Genomic DNA, 13,300 nt, shown 5'->3' with positions numbered 1-13,300 from the left:
AGAATTTGCTGTGGCATGGAAAACTTTTGCAGTGGAGATATGAATCTCTTTCACAGGTGGTGTATGACTTTCCTAAGCCATGAGTAGACCCCCAACAAGTCTTTTGTAATCCCTGTGTTTCAGCTGTGCTTGAAATAATTCTCTGAAGCCCTGTAAGGATAATATTTTTTTCCTTCATGTGTGCAACCCTTGTGCTGTGGGCTATTCTGGCTTCACAGATTTTAATTATGGTAGCAGATGCAGATAAAACGACAACATGAAGCACTAACATCTCCAGTTTACAAATGAAACTACGTGATGTGGCTTTATGAAGTCTTTTTGATCATTCAGACTTTCCTTCCAAGCCTTGTATTCATATTTTTATTTATTCTCGCAGTACTGAATGGAGATGGAAATGCTTCATAGACATTGTCCCTACTTCTGAAAAGTTTTTCTCATAATGATTGGCTGAATGTACTTATTTGTGAGTTAATTATCTTTCTGTTGCTAATGGGTTGTCTCTGCACCTATGTGTGATAAACACAACAGGAGCTGCTGCACATTATATACAGATTTCTCTGAGGTCCAGGGCACAGGTTCATAGGCCTGGTTGCTATTATCTAAAAAAATGTTTGGGCTTCTATGTGGATGACACAGAGACCTCAGTCCAATTCTTGATGTCGGTTTCCATAACTACCTTGAAGGCAAAAAAAAATGAAGCTGATTCTTTTTCTCTGTAAAATGTCAAAGAAACACAGCAAAATGGTTAGCAGATGTTCTCACATCTTCAGAAATTTCTTTGAAGCTAACAGAAAAAAATAGAAGGCAGCCTTTTTCCACTCTTCTAACCTAGTGAATGCCAGGTTAAAGTAAAGCTGGATCTTCAACCATTGGAAAGAGTGTATTCCGAGGGTTACCACTTTACCACAGGTTATCCTTCCATCCATTTAGTCAACCATCTCCCACTCTTCCGTTGCTTTTAAGTCTTGTTTTTGACTCATTACAGTGGCAAAATCCAAGGACAAAACTCAATCTCCACACCATTCTTTGGCCTTTCTGGCTGGAGTTGCAAATTATCAAGAAGTGATTTCAAATCCAAATGTCTGTTAATGTGGCTGCCTGGTTGTCTGTTGCTTCTGTTAATGCAGAGACTTTCTTTTTCCATCTTTTCACTACTGAATGTCACCATGGATGTATTCTCCTCCTCAGCTGAGATCTTATCAATCCTTCATTATTTGATAAACCATCAGAAATGCAGTTAAGTAATTAAATTCAGTACCAGAGTGGACTGAGAGTGACTGATCGAGTGAGGATGGAAGAAGGCAGATCAGAGAGAATTTTATGAATCATTGTTCTCCATTTAGTCAGAGTCTGGATAGAGAAGACAAAAATCTAAAGAGAACTTAATTTTCTGTTCTGTTTTTTAATTGAAAGACTCTACTTTCTAAATGCTGATATCTTGGCTGTATGTTGCAATTAATATAAAAATGGAGTACCCACTGACTGTGAAAGTTCTTTCACATTTGCTTTTGGCACTCCTTTATTTTCTTTCTGTCTTTGGTCTGTTTTCTTTTCAGCCTTTTCTCTTTTTTTCCCACATTCTGATTTTTAAGTGTTTTATTGTTTCTGTAGTTGTTTACATGTCCTGTACCTATGAGGGTTTTTTGTTTGTTTGTTTTTGTTTTTCCATTCTCAAACATTTACTTACCTCTATAAACATTTCTCTTGTTAGGAAGATGTCAGTCATGTTTATGCCTGCATAGGTGATGAATGGTGGTGTATAGAAAACCTGCATCACACAATAAGAGTTTGAAAAGCACCTCTGCATTCAAAGTTTTCATTTACAGATGTAAACAAAATATATAAGAGTAGTTCTCTGTCCCTGAGACAAACTGGTGTGGCACAGCTCATGCCCAAGGGCTCAACTCCCATACTTTCCTAAGGAAACAAATTGTGTCTAATCTTCTGTAGGCAGAAGACCTCGAAGTGAGTTCATCTTAGAGGAAAGAGGTCTATAAGGTAGAGTTAAAATGAAGGGGTTCCATCTCAGGTAATGGGCAAATTCATTTTAAAACATGATGGTAGGGCATCAAGGTGAGATCTCTAAGCCTAAGAGAGCACAATTCATTCCTTCCCATTCCTCTTACTTCAAAAAGCTCTCAGATTCTTAACAACTCCTGGCATGAATTTTGTTATCTGGACCAGTGATCTTTGGGAAGAAATCACCAAGTTGTACAGCCTCTTAAGAAACCCTCAGTCGTGATTTTGAGCCTTTACTGAAATTAAGAAGATGAAGTTCTTTACAGAAGAGCGGTGAGGGGCTGGAACAGCTGCCCAGAGAGGCTGTGATGCCCCGTCCATCCCTGGAGGTGTTGGAGGCCAGGTTGGATGGGGCCCTGGGCAGCCTGGGCTGCTGTGAAATGTGGAGGTTGGTGGCCCTGCATTGGTGGGGGGTTGGAGCTTCGTGATCCTTGAGATCCCTTCCAACCCAACCATTCTTTGATTCTGTGATTCTGTGAAATCATGACTGCAGAAATGAAGCATACAGACCCTCTGACCAGCTCAAAATGTTCCATTATTCCTTCCCTATAGATACAATAGAACTGCTGTTAGAGAATCTCTTCCAGCACTTTCTATGATGCAAGCTACTGATCATACAGCCATGTTCTTTGGCTTCAAATTTAATATCCTAGATGATCTGTAATAACTGCAATCCAGACAATTATTACTGACCTCTAATATATGTAACTCAGTTCAAGTGTTGTGGTCTCTGCTTTCTTTCTGTTTCTTTTTTGTACCTCTTCCATGTTTGTTATATTCATAATCATTTTTCTCTTTCACTGCAGAGGTTTGAGTCTTGACATGAAGACATTGACAAGAAGACCTGCAGAGAGTGTGTGCTTCAGCCCTAATTAACTGTTAGAAGCTAAGCTTGACTAAAGATCAAAGTCAAGAGACAAAGATGGCCATCTGTTGGAAGAACTGCTTCTTCACTCTCATATTGCTTCCCGTGGTAAGGATTGTTGTTCTTATTTACACTGCCATTATTTAAATATGTGTTCCCAAGAGTAGCACTTGCTAACAATGAAGGCTCTGAGCTCTGGCTTTGTTTCTGTGTGGCCGAATGGATTCTATTAAGCGTTCTCTAGCTTCCTTTGTTGATGCAATTGGACTGCGAAGCCTTGAGGTATCAGCCAATACTTTTTGTTGCCTCCATTTTCATATGGTCAGTGTTCAGAAAACATGCAGGTGGGCCTTAAAGATAGTGGCTCTCCAACTCGTTAGTCACTTTGATGAACATATAGGGCTTTTTATGAACAGGACAGGGATTTATTTGGGATGTGAATCTTTAGTGACCAAATAATGTGCTATCCTTTGAATTGCTCAGTCTTAGCACATGTCAGGGGATTGATCATATTAGTATATGCTTGCCCACTGCCCCCATCTGCATTGTGTCTCTATCTAGACTCCTATAAAAACTGTAAGAACATTGAATAAAGCATGTTGTTTTTTTTTTTGCACTTTGCAACCATAGGCAATGGTATACAACCTGTATAATAAATCCATCTTGCATTTCAGCTCAGCCCTTGGCTGGATCATTGATCATAACTGCTTTTCATTACGTCTCAGGAAGCATTTCACAAAGGAATGCAGTGAGAAACAGCACTACTACTTAAATGCTCTATCTGATTCTTATTAAAAGGTTTCTGTTGCTTCCATACAAATGCTTTGCAAATGCATATTATTCTTTGCTATCCAAGTGTAGTATCTTAAAATATTATTGAAATAAATTTTGGTTTTATTTTTAAGTAAGAACTGCTTAAATTCTTAAATTGTGATGTGACCAAAGTATCTTTTAACAGTATTTAAAGTTTCTTGCTCATGCATATTGACTGTGTAACTTTGCAATGTGAAAGAGTCAGCATATTGCACTCCTCTTAATTTTGTCACACACGAATGCACATTCTTTCCTCTCGGGTCTTATTTAGAGGCCACTTTAATTGACTACAAATCTGAAGTGTAGCGTTATTCAGATATATTATTTAGAATGAGAATGTTCATCTAAATAATTTAGCACCTCACTTTATAAATACCTGACATAATTTCTTTTTTTTCCCCTCATATGTTGAGTATTCTATTACTTAACTTCCTTGGGCAGGTAGATGGCATTATTTGCAGCAGTCCCTTAGGAGCTCCCACCTTACTGCTAAGCCTAGGACAAGCTCAGTGTTGATTCAGGAATGAATGTCAATGAGATGCATCCTATGTTAGGTGAAATTGGAGAGCAGATTGGTAGAGCTGCTGTATTTCTGGGTAAGAAATCACATTTTTCAGACTGGAACAAACTCATGTATGTGATCATGTGAGCTGAAAGGCAAAAGGATTTTTTTTAATGGCCAGTGATCTTCGGCATTTCAATATTATTGGCGTCCAGCTTGAGACAGACAGCAGGTATCTTCTTACTTAGAAGTGAACTATTTTTAATTAAGGAAAATAAATGCGTCTAAATGTATTTCTTGAGCTTTTAGAAGATGGATGACCTTCCTGATGAATGTAAAAGGACAGCAAGCTTCCAGTTCTTAGCATTTCAGGACATAACTGTGATCGCTGAGCTGGATAATTAGCGATCTGCTCCAGCTTCTGGATTGAACAGCTCCCTAATGAAATTCTGTGAAGCAAACCAGAGTTAGTGAGTATGGTTTTGTACGTGAGGTTACTTCAGCTTTTTTTATGACTGCAGGACTTTCTCATAATCTCTAGGAAGCCAGGTAATAAAATTAGTGATTCCAAAGTGAACTTGTGTATATGCATACACACTTCTTTGGTCAGTGAAGAGACTTAGTCCTGTGACAGATGTGGTACCTTAATTTGTGTGTAGTATACATTCTTCTACAGTTTGTTTCGAAGGACAAGAGCTCAGGAATGGGTAATGTTATGTATGGTTCTTCCTTTGCTGAGAGTTTTTATCATGCTTATCATGGTAACGTTTTCCCTCTGTTGAGTCTTGCTTTCTCTTTGAACCATCTCTGATATGCTGGGCCAGTGTCCTTAAATTGATATCATTCTATCATGCAGATATAGAGATTTTCTACAAAATGGGTGAGAATGAAAAGCTTGAGTCAATTTGATTGTCATCTCATCCTCTGAAGGGTTCCTTAAAAAGTTTTCTTCTGCCTTCTCTTACCACACCTGGTAGTGTTCAAGAGATCACCATTTACTTTCAAGGAGAGCTGTTTTTTATGGCTGTGGGTTAGTTCCATCCCATGAGCTCCTGAATCTGTGTGGTGGCTTGGATGTGCAGTTTTTGCTTTCAACAATTGATTGTCCACCCAAACTAATGTCCACAATCATGAAAAGGTCAAAGAAAAAAGGCAAGAAGTGTCCTGATGGAATGTTCTAGGTGCCCTCAGTTCTAGGGCCAGATCAAATCCCGAGAAAATACTATATGTATAAATATTTAGACGTGGCCATATATAGACATGGACAGTTATAATTATCAGAGATTAGGGTGGTTTCTGGTATGTTTAACAAACTTTAATATTTGCTTGCTGCAAAGGTATTCCACCTTCCTATTTACCGCCTGGGATTTAAAACAAGATCTGGAGGAGTGGGACCTGTTAGGTCTGTAGAGAAAACTCCTTGACAGCAAATTCAGAAATCTACTTTTTTCCCACTTAAAATGTTTTCCTAACTAAAATCCATTTTGATATTTTAGACGTTTTTAGTCCTTTTGTTGTTGTTGTTAGCTAGGGTGCTTGTTTTCAGTGCAAAATTGCACTGCAGCTACATCATTTTCTGTGTTTTGTCTTTCGTTTGCACATCCGTTTTTTTTTTTACCTCATTTATTTTCATTCTGAATTCATGGAATCATAGAATTGGTTGAGTTGGAAGGGACCTTTCAGGCTCCAACTCCCCTGCAGTGCACAGGGACATCCACAGCTCCATCAGTGCTCACAGCCCCATCCCCTAACCTTGAGTGTCTCCAGTGATGGGGCATCACCACCTCTGTGTGCAACCTGTGCAGTGCCTCACCACCTTATTGGCAACAGCTTCTTCCTTACATCCACTCTAAATCTTTCAGTTTGAAACCATTTCACCTTGTGCTGTCACTGATACTGTCTGTCCCCTTCATTCTTATAGCCCCCCGTTCACTGCCGCTTCACTGTATTTCTCATTTCATTCAGTTGTGATAGCAGTAGGCATGGGGTTTTTTTGTTTGTTTTTATTGTTTGTTCTGTGTGTTCGTTTTGTTGTTTTTTTCTAAACTGGAAATATCAAAAGAAGTCATCATAAAATTAGTGAAGAGATAGGATCCTAAACTGAGGTTCCTTTGTCTGGTTCCAAATGTACTTGAGAAACAATGAAATTCATGACTCACAAAGTTGGCTTAGTGTATGAACTGAATTTTAAATGTAACTGCAATGCAGGTGTTCCAACTGTCTGAAATAATTCAATCAGTTGCATTTCTTCAACTAATGCTTGGAAATTCTTGTGGATGCATCTTTAATATTGCTAAGCTTAAGGTTTCAAATGAGAAGATGCTTCTTGCAGTGTTTCGTTAGCTGGTGAACATATTCTCAGTGGCCTTTACAGACTTTTAGGAAAGTCTTTTTAAAGACTAAATAAAAAGGGAGGGATGAAAAGAGAAAGGTGTAAGTGATGTCCCTTGTATACAGGCACTGGAATTCAATCGCATTATGGGGTGAGGTGAGGTGGATGTGTAGGCAGCATCTCACGGAGCAGAGAGCCAGATCCTGAATGGATTGTTTCCCCATTCATTAGGAGATGAGGAGAGAAACTAATTATGTTTACTGTGATAGTGTATCTCAGCTTTTCAAGGGTTTGTATTCTACAGTGAAGAGAACTTGCTGTATTAGTCCTTATCTGTGGCTGTCCTTTCCAGTGCTAGGCTACATTCAAGTAGGACCATCTATATTTCAGTCCCTCTCATTTTCTAAATATGAGGAACTGTGTATAAAGACACATTCACCGGTTCTGCTTCTGCTATGATTGTTTGAATATCTGTAGCCTAAGTGAAAGGTTCCTTTCCCAGTGGGGGCAGAAACGTGTATGGTTGTGTTGGGCTCTGCTCTTCTGACAACATTTTTAGACGTTGTCTTTAGACGTCTTTAGACAGTCTTTTTTCCATTTAAGACTTAATGAACTGGCATTTAATGAGTTTATTGGTCTTGTGATTTGTAAGAGCTCATGATCCTGTTAGAAAAGGAAAAATTCTCTGTGGGAATACAGCAGTCTTCAACGTGATGCTGTGTTGCATGGGAATTGTCCCTTAGGGAAAACACAGAGACTCCTTATGTGAACATGGCTGGGAATGTCCTTCAGAGGAGGATCTCTTCAAAGCCTAAGACTTGTTTAAAAATAATAAAATGAAAAAAAATGGTCTTAAGACATGTCACACTGGGTAAGGTAGTTTCAAAGATATGGCTCAGAATGTGTTGTAAGATCTCTCCCGAAGATATCAGAGGGTTTCTGTGTTACATAATGGCAGCAGTGCCCTTCAAACAGCCCAACTTCAAGCACTTCATAGAGGAATAAAAATTAGGATCCTGGTTCCAGACGGTCCTTACCCTGTCAGCAGGTGGGATGAATACTTCCAGAAGGTGACTGATTGCGCCTGAGAGCTCAATAAATCTCTTAGTTTCTCAAAGAGAGCTTCATGTGTTGGCACTCCAAGGATGCCTGGGGCTGGTAGGGGCCCTTGGCATTACATCGTTGCTCTGTCTCCTACGCTGGCACTTGAAATCTCACCCCAGGGGCTCCAGCTGTTAGTTAGGATTATTGCAGAAGCTGAAGAAAAACACACTTGGTTAAAATGTTTGAAAGCATATTAAGCTTATAAGCACAAAATGTGGAAGACAAACAAGAACAAAAGTATAAAAATGAATTTTCTACCTACCTTTTTCACAATTACTACACACACACACACATCCATGGGTAATATTCCTTATTTAAGCAAGTAATGTATCCAGGTCTTAGAAATGCACAGCAGCAGGACAAGAAGAAGAAAATGGTTGCCCTACATTAATTCTTTCACTTTTCTGCCTTCTGTTGTAATTGTTGTAATAGTTTCTGTGAAGGGCAAATAATACGATGACAACACTGATTTAAGGCCATTAGTATGATTCTTTTCCCTGCTGGTTTTATGTTCGTGAGCTTGGAGAAGTATTGGGTGAACAGTCAAATAACAAATTAGGAAATAAAAAAGATGTCTTGGAAAATGAGCCTATAAAAAGAAATCAAAATCAGTGATTTTTCATATTTCTTAGCTGTTAATATATAGCACTTGTAGGGATGTTATTCAAGTCTCTAGCAAGTGTGCCACTGACCTCTTCTTCCTTGGGTTTGCAGAGTCAGCAGCCTAAAAAGGTTTCCTTTAAGGTCAGGTTGAAGAGGTAGTTGTGGTGCAGAACCAAAGCTGCATTACAGAAAAGGGGGAGATGGAAGCAAAAAGGAATAGAGGCATAGAGGAAGTGAATAGTAGCTAAATAAATACAGTGCAATCACTTTGCTGGAGATTTGACTTTTTATATATTCTCTTATCCTTGTCACCTTTCTGTGTAATGAATTGCAATTTTTACCTTCCCAGTCTGCAAAGAGTCCACTGCTTTGCACTGTATGGCAGGAACAGGGACCTTCCTGAGGATGTGGGAGCACCCAGGATTAGTGCTTGCCCCAGGGTTACACATGGCAAGGCCTTCCAAATGAGCAGTCCATAGGTTGCCTCTAAAATCCCCATTGGAAGAGGCGGAGGATGGAAGGCAGAATGTACTGTGCTTAAGGATGATTTTAGGGCTTCTTTTTCAAACCACCAGAGACAGCTCTTTAATCAAGCTCTACGAAGCCTATTAAAAACACTGCCAACTGTAAAGCCCAAGTGTTGCTATCCTTACAATCCCTGGAGGCAGAGAACCCAGCTTAACAAACCCCTCTTTGTCTCTGTGGGCAAAGAGTGAATTGCACACTCCAGGCTCGCTTCTGCTCATGAAAAGAGAACTGGGGTTTGGTCACATTTGTTTTTTTCTTTGCCATGTGGAAGTCATTTGGAAGAGAGAATTGGTGAGATATGAGTCCTCTCCTACAGTAAGCATAGTGATCCCTGTGATGTATTTATTCATTGTATTCTTTTTGAGCCACAACAGAATATTGCCGTTGTAATGAATAGGAACTGTCTGTGTACTTTTTTGTGCCTGTGAGAGCTGAGCTGTGTACTGATGTCAGCAAATGCACCAATATTTAGCCATCTAAATGATGGATGTCTAGTTAAAGATATTTATCATTATTAGTACCTACCAACGATAGTCAGTTGTAAGAGGCAAGCACTTCCAGACATTGGTATGACCTCTCATAAACCCTCCTAGTAATCTCCTTATTGCAAGGTAATTAAAAATTAGCTTAGATGAGGCTTTGGTTTCCTTAGCTTTTAGAAAACTCATCTTCATTAAGCAGTTTTTATGAATATCACGTGGATGCTGAATGGATGACTAAGTCACCCTTGCCCAGTTGATTGTCTTAGCAATATCTTGGGACTCATCATCCTTGTCAGGTTATCACAGATGCTGTTTGTTATCTTTCCTGAAATACATTTTTCAAATCAACAATTTCACGTGTTTTCTTGCATGACTGACATCAGATGTCAGTGGAACATTGTATCTCTATGAAAAAAAATCATAATGAAAAGTCCATACCATTCAATACTTCACTCTTTAAAGCAATGAAAGAAAATCAGCCCTCATATGCAATCACTTCAGTCCTGCCTGCAATACACCTTATATAAGAGCACCGATCTGCTGAAAACTTTAAGACTGCAAAGTGACTGAGTTGTTGTTCTTTTTTTTACTGCTTCTGGCTTTCCTGATAACATATTTATGCAATGTCCTCTTCTGTCAAACATTTCTCTGGGTGCTGATTCAGCATCCGTGGGCAAAATGTGTTATTGAGAGGTTATTTAGGCTAAATGCAGTCCGGTGGATTGGTTGTTTAAAGACTCCTGAAGAAGTTTGTCAGTCATGTGAATTACTGATCTGTGCAGATTTGGGAAGGGAAAATATAGGGTTATCTATTTATTTGTTTGTTTTTACTTTATTTTTCTTACCCAATGCACACATATAAGCATCTTATGTATTTTGGCATTAAGATGTTCAGACCTTTATTTTGGCTTTGCTGTTTGTAAAGTGCTTGCCAGATAAGTAATAATGTGGAATGCATTATTGGATAAGATTAGAAATACACTGAAGTTCAAAGCTGTAAGATAGTGCTCACTTCCTCATAAATATATATTTCCGTGCTGACCTCTGGCTGATGTGGTTTTAGTTACAAGATTTCAGTCATAGTATCACAGAATCACCGAGGTTGGAAAAGACTGAGTATCACCCAGTTCAACTGTCAACCTACCACAAATATTTCCCACTAAATCATGTCCCTTAGTACAACATCTAAGTGTTTCTTGAACACAGTTGAACAAATGAAACAAGACACGTTTTCGTACTGCAGTACAAACTCAATTCCCACGCAGTTCTGGGCTAAAGTAGCCCTTTTTAGTGTCTCTTCAGCCTATGTAGATATACAAAATAAAAACCTTTTTACCCATCGTGTGTTGTCTATTATGCCTGAAGTAACAGCAGATACACTCTGTAAGCTACCTTCAAGCTCATTTAAAGTAACTATTGGATCTGCCTTCGTGTCTTTCATCTAGCAGCTTTGATAAAAATAATGGTGAGGTTATTATTCACTATGACCAGCCATGGCAGCAGGCCATTTCCTTGTCCATTTCTTTTGCAGAGCAGCGGTGGGAGGGAAGGCTGCAGGAATGGGAGTGGGCTGTGGGATGGTGGATGGACCTTTGATATTCTAAGGAAGTAAGACTTAGGTGATCACAGCTCTGCATATGTATTTTGTGTGCCGTTTTTCCAGATCACCTATCTATCTATCACAGAATCATAGAATTGCTGAATGGTTTGGGTCAGAAGGGACCTCAAGCTCCAACCCCCCTGCTGCAGAAGGGTTGCGTTCTCAGATGAATTAATTTTCCAAAAGTTTGATGGGAATTCTTTGTTAAAGACAGAGATATTGTTAATTCCCTAAAGAAAAAATGAATTTCAGAATAAGTTAAAGCCATAGAAGAAAGCATGGTATCCAAACAGGCTCTCATCTGGGAGATGCTAATCCATACGATCAATGACCAAAGCCTTATGCTACTGATCAAAAAACTCATCAGCTTTGTTTTCAAACAAGATCTTACAGCTAATTCAGGTATTTTTGAATCCCTGATGTTAGAACAGTAACATAAGACACGAGAGCTGGAAGATCAAATGTTCCTTATGCCTCAGATTAGTGTTTACTTTGAGCAGTGCTTCAGCTTCTTGTTCCTCAGTTCCTTCTTTGTGAAATGAGGCCATCTCTGCTGCTCTGCCTCTAAAAACTACAGATGAGCATGGAACTGTGAAAAAGCACTGCCTGCTGAGTTTTCCAGCACTGATACGAAGTCCCATGTATTTTTTTTCCTGTGACTAAAAGGGGTAGATGGAGACCAGAAACTACAATATTGGTTTTGCTTTGGTTTTCTCACTGTTACCTATTTGTTAAATCAGTAATTCTGCAGGTATTTGACTGCAGGACGCAAAGACAAACGTTCAGCCGTGGAATTCTTTCTTGAGCCCATTTATTGCTGTTAACAGAAGCTGAAAAACCAACTTGTGGATGACAACTTGTATTGGAGGAACAGGTTGCTGTGTCCTGAGGTCAACTCCTGCTACATGGTAGTGCTTGCAACTGAGGCCTTTGGATGCTGACCAGTGTTAAGTGGCGAGCTTCCAGCTGTGATCATTTGAGAAACAAAGAGAATCAAAGAAAAGGAATTAAATCTGGAGTTCAAAGGAAAGCAACAAAAACAAAGGGAAAGTGGCAGTGATGTGGATGAATAATGTTATTCTAGAGATAAAGTTCTGTCCTTCAGTTCTTCCTGCATTTGGAGGGCAGGTGTTTTTTTTTTCCTGTAACTTTTTCATACGTGGAAATATCAAATATGTTTGTTGGTTAGCAGAGGAGTAATACAGGAATTCTGAACACAGTCATCCTGAAGATGAAGTAAATAGAAGTTAACATATATTGGAGTCACCCAGAATAACCCACGAGGAACAACATAAAGTGTGTTCGACCAGTTTTGCTTTCAAGCCTTTTTTTTGCCTTAATTATGACAGAATTTTGCTCACATGGGAAGGGAAATTCTTTCTCTTCAGTATACAGTAGGCATACTGTATGTCCATTTATTTATGCTTTCTACTGATATGAGGATAACCACAGCAAACTGAAATAACATCCCTCTGTTTCTGACCCTACCCTGCAGAAAATGAAGCTTTCTCATTAACAACAATTTGAACCAAATCAAAGGATTACTTCAGTGTTTCCATATCTCTTTTTTGTACGTCTTACTGCAGTTCAGAAGTAAGTGAGGTTGTGAAAATGTAGACCACTTGCCTTAGAGAAAATGCTTTGCTCATCATGAATCCCTTGCACATATATATCCGTAAAAGGGAAGGTAAGGACCCAAACTCCCTGAGGAGTAAAAATAAAATGCTCTGTGGAAAATGAATTTTCTCTTTGTAATTAGAAATACGTTATCAGAAGTGAACTTCTTTGGAGGAAAGCATGTGAGTTAGGGAGCTGGAAATGAAGACGATAAGGCTGATAGCTGAGCTGTTCTTGCCTCTTTCCTGAGGTTGTGTTGCATGTATTGCGTGACTCTCACCAGACACTGCTATTATCTGCAGAGGCAGAAATTAGCTTATGCTGCTGGGATGCATACTACATCAAGACTTTTGGAATCCAGAATGGCTGAAAATTTCATAACAAGAATTCATAGAGATTGTGGTGTGGTCATTGTCACCGAGAAAGTAGCATCTAACGTTTTTGAGTCCAAATACACAAAGTTAGTGGACTCTGTTAAATCTGAATACAGAAATATTCCACAAGAGCCTTCCTCTCTTTCTCCAAAATGACAATTTCAGTCCACTGGCAAATTAAACTTGGGAGGAAAGACTTAAATATATTGGTCAATATTTATTATCTTCAGTGTAAAATAGGAACCATAGTGTAAAATAGTAACCATGTACGCTAGGACTTCTAAGTTATTATTGTGTTTTAATACTCCCCTCCCCTCCCTTCCCCTCCCCTCCCTTCCCCTCCCTTCCCCTCCCCTCCCTTCCCCTCCCTTCCCCTCTCCTCTCCTCTCCTCTCCTCTCCTCTCCTCTCCTCTCCTCTCCTCTCCTCTCCTCTCCTCTCCTCTCCTCTCCTCTCCTCTCCT

The 13,300-nt window shown here is 39.3% G+C and overlaps 1 protein-coding gene across 6 annotated transcripts in view; it reads left to right on the top strand.

Moving 5' to 3' along the window:
- Positions 1-13,300, top strand: part of ADCYAP1R1 (ADCYAP receptor type I) — a 129,309-nt gene that overhangs the window by 30,362 nt on the left and 85,647 nt on the right. For all 6 annotated transcript variants that reach the window (XM_042817040.1, XM_042817039.1, XM_042817038.1 and 3 more), the window contains exon 2: positions 2,826-2,992. In XM_042817040.1, the coding sequence (XP_042672974.1) occupies positions 2,942-2,992 (51 nt within the window). In that variant the 5' untranslated portion in view covers positions 2,826-2,941. The remainder of the gene's footprint in view (positions 1-2,825; positions 2,993-13,300) is intronic.

This window comes from Centrocercus urophasianus, unplaced genomic scaffold (genome assembly GCF_019232065.1).
Source record: "Centrocercus urophasianus isolate 14NV4802_14NV808 unplaced genomic scaffold, USGS_Curo_1.0 seq_16, whole genome shotgun sequence".
NCBI classification, from domain to species: Eukaryota; Metazoa; Chordata; class Aves; order Galliformes; family Phasianidae; genus Centrocercus; species Centrocercus urophasianus.
This window is presented reverse-complemented; position numbering and strand designations above follow the sequence as displayed.